Source organism: Grammomys surdaster, unplaced genomic scaffold (genome assembly GCF_004785775.1).
Source record: "Grammomys surdaster isolate TR1022 unplaced genomic scaffold, NIH_TR_1.0 348, whole genome shotgun sequence".
Lineage (NCBI taxonomy): Eukaryota > Metazoa > Chordata > Mammalia > Rodentia > Muridae > Grammomys > Grammomys surdaster.
The window spans coordinates 103,050-121,303 of record NW_021604767.1 but is presented as its reverse complement, the minus strand read 5'-3'; the positions used below and the strand labels follow the sequence as shown (position 1 = coordinate 121,303).

Sequence of the window (18,254 nt, the reverse complement as noted above, 5' to 3'; positions counted from 1 at the left end):
CTTTTCGTCTCTTTTCCTGTGGTTTGTTCTTCAACTCTCCTTTGCATTTAACCACATGCCTTTAAACATAGTCAAGAAATTGAAAACACTAAAATATATTCCCTGATTTACCACTAAAAAAATCGATCCCTGAATATTGGGTTTTAGCAACTAATTCAGGATAAGTTTTAGGGGAGGCAAAATTTTATCCCTATCTTCTTAGAAAGCTGGTTAACTGTCCTAAAATCTGACATAAGACAGAGGAATAAAAGAGATAGATTCAGTTGTTTACTGTAATATCAGAAAAACAGCAGATGAGTACTACTGTATGTGTATGTGTGTGTGTGTCTGTGTGTGTGTGTGTCTGTGTCTGTGTGTCTTTGTCTATGTCTGCACATGTGTGCCAAGTTCTAACTGTAGGTAAGTATCTCTTCTCAACCAGCTTCTTCTGTTGGACAGGAAGAATGTGAATGCTTACAAGGCTAAGAACTGAAATCTGAGATGTCCAGCAGTGGGGTTAGAATAGCTCTGAACTGTCAGAGTAGCTATGCCATGTCACGTGACTTGTGGTTTGCGTGTTTTGATATGTTGGCTGAAAGTCACAGTGGGGCTAGTAGCACTGAACAAAAATCCCAGGGATGCTGGGAAAGGGCCTGCAGGCAAGGCTGCACAGGGAAGTGCCCTAACTAAGGCACTTCAGGATCCAGGTCATCTAAGAGTTGTCAGAGAAAGCCAACCACTGCTTTAAACAGGTGGAATTCTGTGGAGAACGGGGGCAATGAATGTATCATTATGCTGTTTTGTCTCATTGGCTCTAAAGTCTAGCTTCCCTTTCATAGGCTCACCCAGGACATACACCTTTTACCTGTCTGTTCTGCACCCAGAGGCAGCAGTTCAGTTCTGAGACTCATCCGTAGCTTTTCCATGATGCTCTGCTCTTCCTGTCCCTCCTCTAAGCACAGTCTGTGATCATAGTGGGTTCTGGGAGACACGGAGCTTTTCTCTCCAGTGTCCAATAATCATAGGTTAGTAGTGGGAAAAGCTACTTTTTTCTTGACACCTAATTTAAGCATGACTGAGTTCAAGTCAACTGGTTGCATCTGGTGGTTTAAAAGAGTAAGGCAGCCATGCTACATACAGAAAGTATGAAAGTAAAGAAGAAGCAAGTGGACAATGGTATGCACATAATAGACGGGACAGAAATGTTTCGTGTCTTAATTGTGTTTGCAACTTGAGTTTTTCCCATTGCCCACATTCTTAAATGCTCAGGGAGTCTCTGACTGTATAGGTTAATCCAGGCCTGATCCGGTCAGGTCCTGTCAAGTTGCATCTCTACTTGACAGCCTCACGTTGGCCTTCCCAAGGTCTTCAGTAGGAAGATGGCAACTCTGGCTTTTGAGAAAGTCTCTTCTGGTGACATTCTAAAATAATCTGTCTTCTACCAGGCATTTAGAGAAGAAATTGCACCAATCAACTTAAAAGTTAAAACAATGAATGACCTGTCCAGTCAGCTGTCTCCACTTGACCTGCATCCGTCTCTAAAGATGTCTCGCCAGCTGGATGACCTTAATATGCGATGGAAGCTTTTACAGGTATCAGCTCAGCCCTTTCAGAATGCTGTCTAACACTGCATAAAGAGTACAGAACAGGAATGAAGATGTCAGGAGGCTGTGCAATGGGTGTTTTTTTAAACCTGAAAAACACACTTTAGGATGCGCACAAACAGAAACCCTTGGATGGTCTTTAAAACCCGCCTCACTTTTAAACCACACATTATCTCGCCTCTCTCTTTACTGAAGGTATTTGATAAAGAATTTAGCAAGCAAGTATTGTCTTTCTATATCTTGAAATGAAAAGCATAATTTGCTTATGAGTATGGAATCATAATTTATATTTAAATTATATATACTTGTAGAGTCATAATTTATATTTAAATTATATATACTTGTAGAAAATTACACAAAATCCAGTAAGTTGGGGCAATTGTAACCTGTAGTCTGCCACAGAATCATTTGTCCTGTCATGACTTGTAAAGGAATGATTTTCTTACCTTCATTATGTGTTCTTTTTCCTTTGAAAAGTTACAAAGTCTTTCTCTTGGCATTGTTTGCTGTGCAGGAGCTTTCCTAGTTTACAGAAAGCACACCTGCACTTAGCTTCTAGAGCCAACTTTCCCAAGGCAACTGTTTCAACGGCTCTGGACCTTACTTGTGGACTCCAGATTTAACTGAGTCAGGGCTCATGAGTGTTCTCAGTATGAGCATTGGCTGACTACTGTGCATGCCAAGGAGGAGCTCATGTACAAACAATCTGTGACACATTTGGTCTCTGCCTGCTAGGAGTCAAAACAGCTATGCTTTTTTGCTGCAAATTAGCAGGGGAGGCTGTAACTAGAAAAGTAACAGTAAATAATTCTGACTAGTTTCTCTACGATATATATGACAGTTAAGACAAGTGTGCAAGTTCAATCATTTTATTTGCCAAGTATGATACACTTTAGGTTATAATATGTTTCTTGTATTTACCCAACATCAAGATGCACAAGGAAGTCACTGAGATTGGGTTCGGTAGGTAAGCACATTTACAGACACCAGAATTTGTTCCCAGCAACCCACATGATAGAAGGAAAGGACCAACTACTAAAAGATTCTCTGTGGCACCTGTGTCCCGCCCTCCCTCACCCCACTTCACGTAGAATAAATGAATGTCAATTAATTTTCTTTTAACTTAATAGTCCATATTTTCTTAATGAAATTGAAAGTGTGAGATGTGAATATTTCATATTTGACAGTCTTTCCTATCCTTGTGAAGAATGTCAATAATCTGGGAGTAGTCAGGTCAAACATATTAAGTTTGTATGTGCTCACAGAGATGTCTGAAACTTTTCCTTTTTGCTTCTGCTCTATTCCTCTGCCTCATTATCATTCATGCTACTCCTTTGAAGATTGCTCTTCAGTCTTTCTTGATTTCCTTTTGCTTTGCCTCTGTATCTCCATCTCTAAAGATGTCAGACCGCATGTTAGATTTGATGGGAACATGCATTCTTCTACCCTTATCTTTGATGCTGGTACCCGCTAGAGTTCAAATATCAGTCCTGGATAAGCAAAGGAAAATCCACGTTAGCAGACAGTGTTGTTAAATCTCAGGAATAGCAGCCTACTTACTCATAAAATATGACATTTGAGCATTTCTCATCATGAATGAAGCGGACTCTTAACGCAATTTTGCATAGCTGACCAGGAGAAAACTGAGCTGCCCAGTGAGCTAGACAGATACAAGTTTTATTTACAGTGAGCTGAAAATGAAATTGTCCATCCAAATGGAACAGCACACCAGCACTGCAGAGACAAATAACAGGGCTAGGGAAATGGAAATGTCAGAAGGCTGTATGCGATTGTTGTTCATTTGCATTTGGTTTCATAACTGTCTTTGTCATGTGGCACAGTAACTATAGAATTCGCACTGACAACCATAGAAAGGAGTGCTGGGATACGCTGGTCACATATTACAGCCATGAGCAGGGATGCTCAGATGCTCAGAGGCTCCTCTTTGTTTTGATAGAGATCATCAGATGCAAACTTGTAGGAAAATCAGAAGATGTTTCACACCCAGCCTTCTGTTTTCTCTCTTCTATCATTTCACACATTCATTTTTTTATCTATGTTCCATCTGTCTGTCTGTCTACCTTCACACCTATTTATCAATATACCTCTCAATCTGTGTAACTGCCTGTCTCCATATCTGTCAATCTGTTTATATCTTTATCTTTAGAGTTCTCTAAGCTCTGTTTCCCACACAGCCTCTGTGGCACTTTTATCACCTTTTTTATAAAAGAGGGATGGGTAAGGGCTCCTCTCATGGCCCCATCCTAAGCTGCCTTAGAAGCATGCTTCCTGTGGTGAAGTGGGGGAGAACAGTTTTAAGGTAAGGCATAGATATGGCCTCCGATGGCCAAGGCATGAATATTCATGCTGTTCTGACTAGTTGTGCCCTCAAGTCCTTCCTTGTGTCTCACTTTCTTCATCACTAAAGTGATAACCATAATAATGTTTAGCTAATGTGGTTATTGCATAGATTTAAAGTTCATATAGTTTAGAATCATCTCTGGCTTTCTTTACCATTAATTAATGTCACAAGATGGTTTCCATACGACTGCAATAATAAGAGAAGTTTTCTGTCCAAGCAGTAATGAATTCATTGAGCAACTTGATAAAGTAATGAAGTCAAGGATATTATAAAAAACATTGTCTTGAAGCAAACAGTTTCATCTGGCTTGTGCATGTGTGCAGGTTTCCGTGGACGATCGCCTTAAACAGCTTCAGGAAGCCCACAGAGACTTTGGGCCATCTTCTCAACACTTTCTGTCCAGTAAGTTTCAATAAATTTGAGTTATCTTGTTTAATTTGAATGAATTAGCAAGTTCCTTCAGTTCTGCCCAAGAAGCTATATCTTTGCTCTAACTATACTTTAAATAAATACATATTTAAGAGACAGTATTCGTGAAATATTACTTACTGCTTATGTAATACAGTATGCAAATTGGTAAATCTTCAAAGGAAAACCAAAGTAAATTTGTCTCTAGATACGTTTTCTCATTTAAACATTGGTTATGATAACATATATGATGTTTATCATGCAAAGGTTATGAGTGTTTCATACCAAAATTTTATGCTGTAAGGTTTTTAATTAGTTTATATCAATTCTCTCTCTGTATATGTATACTTAGTTTTTTTCAAGCTACACATGCATTTTTAAATCACTATATAAATACTTAAATGAGAAAATGTTGGTTTACTAGGCTCAAGGTATTCATCTCTTGGGCATGAAGGCAGGTTTAATGGAACATCCCTAACTGGAATTTTTAATTTTATGTGCACTTCATTAAGACTTGGGTAAATAATTTTGAGCACTGTTTTATTTGCCATTCACTTCTGATGATATTTAAGAATGCTGAACTTTGAAATTTCCAAATTGAATTTAAACGTTAACATTGTCTTTTACTAGACCTGAGGATTTTTGAAACTTCATTTCTTGATCTCTGCATACCTATTTCCTCAGATCGCCTCAAGAATTAAATGCTGTAGTCTATCCTGTTAGACAAAGCACCCAACTCACACCTTGGCAAAGATGTTTTCAGCACATATTAATGCCTTTCCTTTAATTTCCTATGGGAAGTATATGGAAAAAAACAAGTTGGGTTATTTAATTAAATGTAAGTAAATTTTAAGCTCAAGGCCAAGAATACTTTTCAATTATGGAAATTCTTATTTTCTATAGAAAAACTTGAAGTCAAACTCCATGTTTCCTGATTAAGTTAATCCCACTGGTGTTTTGTCTTAGTATTTTCTCTCTCTCTCTCTCTCTCTCTCTCTCTCTCTCCCTCCCTCCCTCCATCCCTCCCCCTCTCTCTCTCTCTCTCTCTCTCTCTCTCTCATCACTGTGACAAAACTGGGAATCTGAATCAAAGGATCAAGGGCCAGGCTTTATTTACTTTTGCATTCTCGTGAAGTCAAATTTGTCGATTGCTATCCCCTACCTCTAAGACTTACTCATTTTCAGCTCCTAAACTAAGCCTGTAGGTCTTTATCTTGGAGTGTTGTATAGCCCTTCCTGGTGAATAGGGATGGATTGTTTTAATGTTTAACATATGGATAGCATTATTGTTAAAATAAATAGGCTCCTGTTATACTCATTAGATATTAAGTATTATAGATTTCTAAACCCTGTAGAGTAACTAAGGCCAAATTAAAGAGGCATTTGTAAATAACTGAGACTCTATAGTTCAAATGATCAATTTATTTGCTAATATTGACGAAACCCTAACTTTTCACCTGACAACCTTTCCCATAGAAATCTAGTTCATATTTCTTCAGCCATGAACCATTGCAGAATGACCATACATACACTTCATGGTGCTCAAGCATATGGCCTTTCAGTGTTCAGCTGACAGTCCAGGAAGCTTGGTTATTCAAATTAAAGTAATTGTTAAATAAATGAAGGAGTGTGAGCAAACTTGCAATTAGTACATTTCATAATTCTTATTCCTTGCTGCTTATGGTCTTTGGTTTGATTGTGTTCCTTGGACTTTATCCATGCTTATTAAAGAAGCCTGTTCCTTGAGACACGTAATAAAACCTGGCTTATTAGCCTGGTGCCAACATTAAATGACACTGGCTATCATTTTTTTGGCATACATGATTCTTCATTTCCTTGTCTGTTTGGGAACATCTATGGACACAGTTAGAAAGATGAGGGCTTGCCTTTGATCTAGACCAGAACACTTGTTAAGGAGGAAGTTTGCTGAACTAATATTTGGAAAGATGTGGTGGTATCTGAACTGCATCAGTTTGGGAAGGACTTTGGGCGGTGGCTGCTGCTTCTTCTTCGTCTCCTTCTCCTTCTTTTCTCCTTCTCCTTCTCCTTCTCCTTCTCCTTCTCCTTCTCCTTCTCCTTCTCCTTCTCCTTCTCCTCCTTCTCCAGACCTCATATCATAAGACTTTCTTATTCCTTCCTTCCTTTCTTTCTTTCAAGATTTATTTACTTATTTTAAGTTTATGAGAACACTGTTGCTGTCTTCAGACACACCAGAAGAGGGCATTGAATCTGATTATAGATGATTGTGAGCCATGCTGAGACTTGAACTCAGGACCTCTGGAAGAGCAGCCAGTACTCTTAACTGCTGAGCCATCTCTCCAGCCCTTGGGCAGCTATTTTTAACTCTGTGTATTTAGCTTCTTCTCTATCAAACTGAACGTTGCTGTGTGGATCTTGCAGCATTTCCAAAATAAAATATGGATTTGGAATGTTTGGCAGAGTTTAGAATGTTGCATATTTGTAAGATATCAATGCGCCAAGAAATTAAGAAAAAAACATAGTGACATATGTCTATGTGAAGGTCTAGAGAGAGTTGTAAAATTTCATTTTAATTTACCTGGTACCTTGCTTAGCAAAATTTCTCTGGTTCTAAATTCATTAAGTTTTTAAATAAATGGTTTACTAAGACAGTAACGTATCTTTACAAGTAATCAGTAAAGAGAATTTCGAAAGGTAAGTACTTCCAGTAAAAGGCATAGTATCTCTATCATGGCAAACATCTCAAACATATTACAAACATGGAAAACTGTTTTTAAGTATTTCAGATGAAAATAAGTATCTGATATTCTTAGATGATCTGCTTGGCTCATTAAAAAAAAACTTTGCCTATTTTTATGTTAAATTTTCTTTCTAAAAACTTTTTATAATTTAAGTTGCTTGAGTGCCATCTGTTCATAATAGCTAAGCCCTTATGAATATGGTGCAAAGTGAAGAATACCATTAGTGATCTAGAAATTCCATCTTGAGAATTGTTGCTTTAATTCTGAATACACAATGTATAGGGAGCACCCTTTGCAGATGGCACTGAGTTCTGTGTTGTAATGTTTATGAACAATAACCTGAGTTTGTGAAAGTATTTTCATCAATAGGATCTGACAGAATCAGCTCTGGAAGTTGAGTCTTGGTTCTTTTCCTCACTTCACATGAAGCTTTAAAGCTGTTCTCTGCTTGGGCTCCTGCTTTTCTTAATTACAGGAATTCAGCTTAGAGCCAGAACGGGTCCCTCAAGATTTGCTATGAAATGTGTTCATTTGTTTTACATTAAGGTGTAAGGCTTGCTGCTTCCAATAACTTCCCTTTGTTTCCTCAGCTTCAGTCCAGCTGCCGTGGCAGAGATCCATTTCGCATAATAAAGTGCCCTATTACATCAAGTAAGTCGACTTCAGTTCTCTTTTAGGTACCAAATAATTTAAGAGTGCTCCTATTCTCTTACATAATTTATTTTGTTGTTTGTCTTTTTGTTTGTTTGTGTGACCTGAGGCAGGGTCTCACTTTGTAGCCCTGGCTGGCCTGGAACTTATGAAACTTGGTTGGCTGACCTTGAACTCAAGGAGGTCCCCCCCACCCCCAACCCTAGCCTTAGTCTTCTGAGTGTGGGAAGTAATGATGTGCACCACTCAGCTCCCTGTACTTTTAATAACAGAATTCAATCCAGTTACCAGGAGGAAGCTATGCATGATTAATAATGGAAAGAAATTCGTTTCAAAATCAGTGAGTTGTCCTTTATTAGGTCTTTCTGGCCTTGGGGAAAGGGCACTGAGTTACTATTTTATCATCATCTTCATCCTCCTCTTCCTCCTCCTCATAAGTTTTTTTCAGCCTAGCTTCACTTTCCTGTTTCTTCTTATGTGACATGTTCTGACTTTGTCTAGTTTACACATCATCGTAGGATGCTGGTCCTTCACTTACTCTATATTTTGTCACAGAAAAGAATGATGAAGCACTCTTCTCTTATCCCTAGGAGTGGAAATTAGTGAAGCAGTTGATTTACAATGCAATCCAGCACTAAGCATTGTCATCAACCCCATTATGTATTAGGAGAACTGGGTTGTAATTTTGAGAGTGCACAGCGAGTATCAAAAGACATCTGTGGCTCACATTAGCTTGTGTGGCCTTGGGCGAGTTGAATAAAAAAAAAAAATCTCTGCGCCAAGTTTTCTTTGTAAAATGTCCGAAACAAAGTGTGCTCTCTTGAAAATCCTATGCCAATGCTAATTGACCTGTCTGATCTTTGTTTGAGAAAAGCTTGTGAAAATAATATTTGTTGAATAGTACCTTTTAATATGCCCTTCCTTCTATCCTGAAATCCACTCTCATTTTAAAAACAAACTTTTCATCATCTATAAAAATGTATTAAGCAGTATGTGTTACATTGTCTTCTGAGGATTTAACTCTTTTGTTCAGAGACAACATTTGGTATATTGAGTTTTGAGGAATTCTAGAATGAGGCATCAAAGCAACTGATGGGTGTGTAATTTCTGCAGACATGAATGGAAAGGAGCCCGAGACTGCATGAGATGACTTATCTTTATTGAAAGCAGTTGTGGCCATCTAATTAAAAATTTAAAATTTCTTAGCTGTTTTACATTTTTAGTTCAGTTAATAATAACTACAGCGATAATATTCAATAGCTTTAGTCTGCTTGGGTAAATATTGATCTGAACCATGTAATAAGGCTTTAGTTATAAATCTAAGGCAGAATAAGCCCTTCCCTTAAAGAAGTCCAATCCTAACCCCTGGGACTTTGACCCATTTCTTCTTATACATAATAGTATCAGCAACAACATTTAGCAACAGTCTTCAGGCTGTAGACTACCATAGGCAGATTGTCCTGATAGTCAGTGAAATCCTGAGAGCCTTTTAAGAGGAGGAGACCAGCTGAGGAGAAGCCAGACTGAGAGAGGGAAGTACAGAAGCAACTTTGAAGATGGCGGAAGTGGAATGCCATCCTGGGAACAGAGACAATCTGAAGAGGCTGGGAATGTGATCCTTGTAGACCTCCCAGAAACACATCCCTGCCAGACTCAGTGCTAGTCTTTGGAAGCTTTTTGTGTGGTAGCATTAAAAAATGATTGTATATACAGCCCCAAGTTTAGAATTCCATAAAGATTGATTAGAATTAATTAATGGATTGTTTTGACTGGATTCCTCTATGATCAGATTTTTTAAAAAATGTACACTTGATCTAATAAATCAGTATTTGTTTTCATTATATAAAGAAAATTGGAAGTCTCTTACTCAGTGAAGCTCACACACATTGATTTTCTTGGGTTTTTTTGTGTATAGGGGGGGATGGGGGGAGACTTCTAAAGCTCATCATTACACACACACACACACACACACACACACACACACACATCCACTAGCTGGAGAACTTCCATTTGTTCACATCAGTGATAGATGACCAAGGATTAAGCAGCTAGACCCCCTCTAATCCCTAGAGTTTATGTTGGGGTACAGTGGAAGAGTGTTCTTGCTCAGACACTCAATTCTCATGAAGAGAAAACACGTGGGAGAAAAGTTGGTATATCTGACATCTTATTACTTGCTCATAACCAACACTGGAACAATAATATATAAAACAGCACTGGCAATTCTTTAACGATGATGTTTAAAGGTTAAGCTTCCTGTAATGTTTTATATATCTTAGTAAATATCAGATTTTCTTTTTCTTTTTTTTTTTAGTAATTGCTATTTGGCAGTTTCATACACGCATATGATACATTCTGGCACTATTCATCTCCTCACTCTCTCCTGTCCTCTTCCGGCCTCCATCGCTCCCCTCCAACCACCAGGTCCTCATCTTGCTTTCTTGTCTTTTTTGCACTTGATTTTTGCTTGTACTTTGTGACTCAGATCCTGGCTGATGAGCATGGCTTTGTAGCTACCCAGTGGGAAGTGGGTCATTTCGTAAATACATATAGATTTAGCGTTAAATGTCTTTTAAGGTATTCACAATTTAAAGCAAATTCTCCAGGTTCTATAAAATTCATTAATCTGGCAGTGTTTCATTATTTACTCTGTTATGCAACTTTCCAGTTTATTTCCCCATAGAAAAAAGGAACATAAAACTTGGGAGGTAGAGTTAGAGAGCCAGTATTTCACTTAGAATTGTTACAAAAACAAAATTCAATCCTTGGATAAATTCATAACCAAGTAAATGATGAATGAAAGGGCTTTTAATGTGTACTTCCCTTTGCATGCCTGTACAAATAAGTAGAAAAAAATGTTAAAAACCTTAGCATTATTGTCACACCATTAAAATTTCCTGGGACAAAGTGAGTGAATTAATTTAGCCATCAGAAAATAGTATTCAAGTAGAAATTTTAATTCTGCATTTCCATACGTGTAATGCTAGAGTGCAGTAAGAGGTTTTGAAAGGAGAGGTCAAACTTAATTTTAGGTTATACCTTAATTTTATAGGTTAATTAAAAACATGGAATACACTTCAAGATGTTCCTTTATTAGCATTTTGAAGTGCATAGCAGTGAGTGTCATGTCTTTGAAGAGCATCAGGATGTAGATCTGAACTGTGAGAACATGTCTGTGTGGCATGACTCTGTCAGTGCCTGTGCTAGTCAGGTTCCTGGTACACTAACAGATGCTGGAGAGGGAATAAACAAGCTCAGAAAGAATCAAAATGCCGAGTGTGGAGGCCAGTCCCAGTGGGTACATCTCCAGACACTCCCTCACCTAAGGGTCAGAGAACATCGAAGAAGAGGTGATGGAAAGCTTGTAAGAGCCAGGGGATCAAGGAGTTTACTGTGAGTGTGTCTCCTAGTAACGTTGGAAGATACACCCATAACGTCTCATCAACTTGTCTGCCCAAACATGAGCTGAGCAAGAATGCCATCAATGGACATGCTAAACTGAATGTGTGTGAGCCACTGGGCCTTGTTTGAGCTTTAGAAAACTCACAGCCCAGCCATAGTTCCTCCTACAAGACCATACATCCTTATAGTGTCACTCCCTATGAATCCATTCCAATCACCAGAATACATGAAACTGTGTGTGTGTATGGGGGGGGGAGGGGGGACCTAAAAACTGGAAGAACAAAAAGAAAAACAAGTTAGTTTTGGCTTACAGTCTGGATGCTCCAAGGCATGATTTTTGGCCTGTTCCCAAAAAGCATATCATAGGAAAAGTCTGTGGATGAGCAGAACCCCTCAGCTGCCCATCTCATAGTTAGGAAGCCAGAGACAGAAAGAGGAGGGAACTTCAAAGGCTTCTCCTAATGGTGCTGTCCCGAGTCCTGCCTTGGAATGGCTCCACGGCTTCCCAGTAGTGCAACTTCAGGGAGCAAGTCTGGGGAAGCAAGATAGTTAAGAGCGAGACTATAGCAGTATCTTCTATTGACACACATCTTTAATCTCTGTTTGCTGCCTAGATGGGAGACTTTCCAAGATAAATCTGTATTTTTCTTCCTAAGATGGTCCAGTGGCAGCTCACTCTACTCTGAGTTTAGGAAGTTTGATTTTGGCTTCTACTACTTTCACGACATACAGAACACAAACCCATTATGAATCCTAGCTCTATCCATCGTAAAGTTTTAGTCCCACATCATGTGTTTTGTACAAGTTTCCCTAGCTAAATGTTAACTTGCAGGGAGTATGGGATGGAAAGGAGAGGCGGCTAAGGCTTTTGGCTAAACTTACCTATTATTCCTCGTACATCAGATTAAAACACTTTTACTATATCTCTATATATTTGGTTTTGGGGTGTGGATGCATGTTGGGGACACATGTGCAATGGTATTAGTGTGGAGGTCAGAGGAGAATTCACTGTGGATGATTAAGGAAAGATCACCCTGTGCTTAATCATGGGTTAAAGTGCTCTTGTGTAAATCAGAGAATTCCTTTCTCTACTACCGTAAAGCAAGTAGGCTGACAGTACTGCTCATCATAGACAGCAAAGTGCACCATCACAGGACCATGGAAGATGAAGAGAAAGGTCCATTCTCCTTTCTCCTCCTCCAGTATTTTCTCTAGATTCTGAGTGCTTTTCTCTCTTGCAAGCCCTCACTGAAGTACAGTTGACTCTCTTGCCTTTGTGACAGACCTTCACCATCTCAACTTTCCACTTGTCTCTGTCTCTTTCTCTAAAATACAGATGTTAATTGTACATAGAACCCTATGTGTCACAAATGGTCTCACACACTCATCTTGAATCTGGATGTTTCTGTAACATCTGATGATACAGAAGATGCATAGTACATTCTCTGTATAATGAAGTGTTATCTAGAGTAGTCTATACTGTCAAGTGTTTATAGTATTTCTCTTCTTTCATTGTAGTAACCACAACTATGAATAGATCCAAAGTGACATTTTCTGTAACCTGTCACCCTTTGTGTTTTGCTATTTTCATGTCCATTGTTGGTATCCCCCAAAGCTCTCCGATATCCCATCTGACTTCTCAAGTTTATTCTTTACCTGCTCCAATCTATTAACGGTAGAAAATAAAAGCATAAATTACATTTTAGGGGCAAGTTTTCTTTACCTCATTCCAATAGTTTATCTACACTATGTATGTTTGTCATGGATAAACTACTTACCCAGTGTAGAGGAAAGAACCATAGTGAATGTCTTGGGGATTGTGGACCTCGCTTAGGCAGGATGGCAGCGTTGCTTTTCTCTAACTATGGGTAGGGAAGATGGGCTATTATAGGAAACTAATACTCAACCAGACATGAAAAGGAAAGCTCATGAAGAAAAAAGAAAAACATAGGACGCTCATGAATCTGCGTGTCTACCAGCAACAGTTTAAGTGATCGGAGGCAGTTTACTTTTAAAGATTCTAGAAAGTTCAAACCAGAAACAAGTGAATCTATAGCAATGGTTTAATTCCCAGTATAAGAAAAATGTTTCCTTCTGCATATCTCCCTACAATAATGGTTCCTCCATTTCCCTTGTCCAGAGGACAGATTATAATCTCTGGGCTCCAGATTTGTAAATGGAGGCCCACAGGAAACACTGAGTCCCTTTAAAGAGGAAAGGGTGTGTGTGTGTGTGTGTGTGTGTGTGTATGTTTGATTTTTTTTTTTTTGCTTTAAATGATAAAGAAATAAATGGAATCAAAGCACAAGAAAATTTGAAAATCTATTTTAATAAGAATTGGGTCTGTGATTTGTTATTGGATTATAAATATTTTAAACTCACTGGGCCAGCTCTGCTGATGGGTGGAAAGAACAAAATTGCCTTATGACAGGATATAAGCACTTTGGGGTTACTAAATTTCCCCTGTGCTTCGAGTTAGCTTCAGACGGATGAGCACACCTTGGCTAACATAGGAAACTGAACAGCAGACTGGCAGCCCTACACAGCAGCTAACAGGAAGCTGCGGCTGGAAGCATCTCCCATGTCCACCCCCATCCTAGTTCAATGAGATCATGAAGATGGAGCTGGCAGTGTCTTTGAGAACACCATCGCCTTTCCTAACATTCATGTGTGTCCATTTCTGGGGCCATGGCATAAGACTCTGGCTTAGAAACTTCTAGATCCCTTAGCACCACTGCACTGTAATAGCACCTTCATCCTCAGTTTAAAGTTTCTTTCTTTTCTTTCCTTTTTTTAATTATTGGAGCAGACGAATAGTTTAGTGATTAAAGAGCATGTGTTGCCTTTGCCCAAGGCCCAAGTTCAGGTCCCAGCACCCAGACCCTGTTAGGAACCCCAGCTCCAGGGAAATTCTCTAGCCTCTGGACTACCTGTACTCACATGCATATTCCCCTCCGGCACACACTTAATTTTAAAAATAAATAAAATTTTAAGTTGCGCATTTATCAATTGAATGATTGTGTCTATGTGAGGGAGGGGCTGCCCCAGTATAGAAGGGAGGTTAAAAAAAAAAAACTTGAACAAACTGTTATCTCTTTCCACCATGTGAGTTCCAGGGTCAACTTAGGCTGGCAGGTTGGGCGGCAGACACTTCTACTTACTGAGCCATATCGCCAACCCTAAAGTTTGATTTTTAGCATTAGAAAAATACTCAATTTGTAAGTGTCTGCTGTCTGACACAGGAAGGATTGCTGTGAAGCCATCTACAAAAGAAGTATGTATACCCTTCATTTCATGAAGATTGAATAGTTAATGTTATTATTAAATAAAAGTGCAAAAGTAATAATGATTAGAATTTTAAAATGAGTAGAATATCTTCTGTTCTGGCTTTAAAGCAAAACAACACAAGAAGCCATCTAGAACAAATTAGAGGTAATTATTAATCTGCTTTAAAAATAAATGAACAGATGAACAGGTGACTTTTTTTTTTTGAGAAGCTAATAGATGCACATCCACCATTCAAAATGAAACCACAAGTATACAATGATAAAATTCTTTGGTGAAGTCATATTCCTGACGTCCATGCCCTGAGTCAGAGCCATGCCAGGCTCCCCAGGGACAAAGCAAAAGAAGATGGTAGTGTTGATGGGTTGCCCGAGTTCCCTTATTTGAGGATGAAAGGGAGGTGAAGGGGTGATCAGGTAGCAGTTGGGGATCTCTGTATTTATTGAGCGTGTGCATATTCACTCTTCTAATCAGTCTTTAGTGCCCTGTACAAAGTATCGCCTGCCCCTCCCCTTACACCAGGTCTATCCACCCTGAACATTAATTCTGCAGGTCCTTTAAAGCCAAGGGCCAGCAAAGCTTATCTCATAGCTCTATACCAACTATTCTGTTATCCCTGCCCTCGATATTGATTTTCTGAATTTAGGGATGTAGTGAACCTACTTTCATAGCTGTGCCTTTAGAGTTGCTCCTGAATCTCAAATTATTTTTAAGTGTACTTTAGAGTGGAAACCAACAGGATTCTTTACTATTTGTATTTTGTATTTTCTTCCTCATGTCCTCATTACCATGAGGAGCCAGTACATTTTTAGGGATGACTCTGGCCCTTCACAATCTGTCACATTTGCATTATGAGCAAAGCTCTCTGATTTGGAATGTTGACTGTCAAGCTCTCTCCTTAACCATGTCAGTTTCTAATTCTGTCCCTGAAAATATAATCTTAATTTTCCTGCCTTCAGTAGTCCAAAAGATAAAATATGTGTGATAAGGTTCGAGAAGTTTCCTGTTGCCTGAGGATCATGGAGTTACTCTTCACATTTATGTACAGTCCCTTCCTGCCCCAGCAGCCACTTAGCCTGTCCATCCTGTTCACAGAGTGAGGACTCAAGATTATATATTGGTGATGGCTGGGGTCTTAGAATTTCTTCTTCTAGGCCACACTTGAAGAAACCAAACACTGAGACAATGATGGTGGCAAATATCATCACTTAGGGCTTTGAGACTATATTACTTGGATGACTGATGTCACTCGAGACTAACAACATTTGTTTCACTATATAGTTTAGAGGCCTCTAAATTGATTGGTCATTGGATTCCTAGATTCAACTTTAATAAACCATATGTAAAACAATTGCTACAGTAATCCCAGGGCTTATGTTTTACCTTAATTAGGTTTATTATCTGTTTCTTTTTCCCTTATCATTTCTTGTCTTCAGAACTATTACATAATATCCGTAGGAAATGTCTTATCCCCAGAGTTAGGGCTTTTCCACTGGGAACTTTTTGGCTTGTTATCAGTTTTGATAAGACCGGTTTGGATGGAGGAGAAAAGTTAGGAGCCAAAGGCAAATTGATTGAGTAGATAATGTGACAGCAGGAAGTGTGACTATTGCATAATAGATGGTGAGATTGGTTTGTAGAGAAGTAGGGGAAGGGTGAAAGCTAGCAGAAGATGTATATTTAAGGCTGTGTGTGTGTGTGTGTGTGTGTGTGTGTGTGTGTGTGTGTGTGTGTATGTGTGTGTGTGTGTGTATTTGGCAGTAGAACTGGCTTTTGGAGGAGACCAGTTTTATTTTGAGAAGAGCTGATAATATAGCACATTTTTTTTCTTGTAGTCATTGGTAGGGAATTGGCCACTTTGATTATCAGTGATTTTCAGTTAAGAGAGGCAAGTAGAGGAGGGGAATGATGAGAGTTTGGGAGTAGGGGACAGAATCTATCAGTTTTTAATTTTTCAGTGAAGTATGAGGCAAAGGCAAGATAATATTGGGGAAGGAAACTTCCTTTTGGGTAAGCAAGGAGAAGGATGAAGGAAGGGGTCTGTGATCTTGGAGTTTAGTGCACTTGTCAGAAATTCTAAGGCAGGCATTTGAAGCTGGGAATCAAATATTTAAAGTAGAAACAGTCTGTATGTAGACTGATTTTTCTCCGTACTCAGCCACAGCTGCTTCGATTCAGAAAAGGCAAAGTAATTGAGCAGATCCAGGCCCGAGATGTGCCAGGGGTGAGAGGCAAGGCAGAGTGATAAAAGTTGTTTGGAGTGATTATAATGATGGACTGTGGACTCAAATCTGGATGGATTCATCAAGAAATATTTAAAAACCTTAATTCTGCAAATCCACTTCCATATCAAGAGCTCAGGCTTAAATCAGACCATCTGTGTTCAGATCTCCATTCTGTTTCTGGCCCGAGGCCCTCAGCAAGTTGTCTGAGTGCCTTCTCTCCACTGTCTCCTCCCACATCTGAAGAACAGCAGTCATAGTCCCCTAAGTCACAAGTAGCATCATAATGTGAGCTGAACTTTTCACATAAAGAAAAGTCTAGTTCTCTCGCTGGAGTATTATCCTATTAATATGACTTGAGTCTCAATGGCAGCAGATAGAGACTTCTACTGCTTAACCTACTTCATTAAAATGTACAGAATGTGTAAGCCAATGCCTTAGCAGAATATTATCCAATTACTTAATATTATATGTCCCAACCTAGCCTTTTATCTCTTTGCTCAGCAAGGAAGAAATCTTTCTGTCCCTGTGATTGTCCTGACTGTGGGAACATATGTAGTTGCTTCTCTTCTGCTTCTGCTTGTGATGAATCAGATGCCTTTAGTGTTTGTCCTAGTGTGCCTTCGTATCTATAATCAGAGGGAAACAGTAAGTAGCAAACGCCAGGAAATCCCAATTAGTGTGAAACTGAATACAGAGTAGCAGGTAGGTGGATATAGCTACCTCGTAGCCTTTGGATAAGTGGAATGTCTTCCTATTAGTTGACTTTTTCCGGGTAGTAGGGGTTGTGGAAGCTTCTTTACTAAGGACAAAGAGGCTTGAAAATTCTCTTCTTGTAGCAGTCAGTAGTTTGTCCACAAATCCATATATTTCCTGTTTGTCTATCAAAACAAGCTGGACTATGCAGTTGGTTGGTTCATGGCCTCTTTGCAGTGTTAGGATACAGCATTTTTAATTTTGTTTGTTTGTATACTTTCTTATATGGTTCACGTTTTACTTTCTAGGGTATATGAAAGTAAATGTAAGTGTCACAGGTACTCAGTAGACTTTTCCTCATCAAAAACTTCAAAGTTTTGTTGTTGATTCTCCTATGAAGGCAAACCCAAGATGGCTGGCCACCCTGGTGATAGGTCTCTACTCTAGCTATTCTTTGCTTCACGGGATTTTTGAACCTAAATATTCATTTGGATACTTAAAATTTTGTTTTATTTTGGGACACCTTCCTGGACCAGGTATGATGTTGAAGTAAGATATTTGGTAACAGCATCCCAGTATGGCAGGATAGTTTTTTGGTGTGCTGTGTTTAGCTCCTCCCCCTACTGGCCTTGCTATTGCTTGGAAGATAGGCTGCTGCTCTTGTGAGGGATGGCATTACTTTGGTTCTGTTTTGGTTGCCTGCTCTGGGCGAGCTGGGAGCTTTATGGCAAGAGTTTCCTGCTCTAGGGAGCCTGCAGCTGTTCAAATACTTAGCTTTTACATTTTGTATGGATTTTGTTCTGACCCTCTTTCTCCACTTAAAAGAAAGAAAAGAAAGAGAAAGAAAGAAAGAAAGAAAGAGAGAGAGAGAGAGAGAGAGAGAGAGAGAGAGAGAGAGAGAGAAAGGAAGGAAGGAAGGAAAGAA

The 18,254-nt window shown here is 39.0% G+C and overlaps 1 protein-coding gene across 5 annotated transcripts in view; it reads left to right on the top strand.

Annotated features, from left to right (window-relative positions):
- Positions 1-18,254, top strand: part of Utrn (utrophin) — a 429,847-nt gene that overhangs the window by 336,886 nt on the left and 74,707 nt on the right. For all 5 annotated transcript variants that reach the window (XM_028779235.1, XM_028779234.1, XM_028779233.1 and 2 more), the window contains 3 exons: positions 1,425-1,571; positions 4,269-4,347; positions 7,664-7,724. In XM_028779235.1, coding sequence (XP_028635068.1) covers positions 1,425-1,571; positions 4,269-4,347; positions 7,664-7,724 — 287 coding nt within the window. The remainder of the gene's footprint in view (positions 1-1,424; positions 1,572-4,268; positions 4,348-7,663; positions 7,725-18,254) is intronic.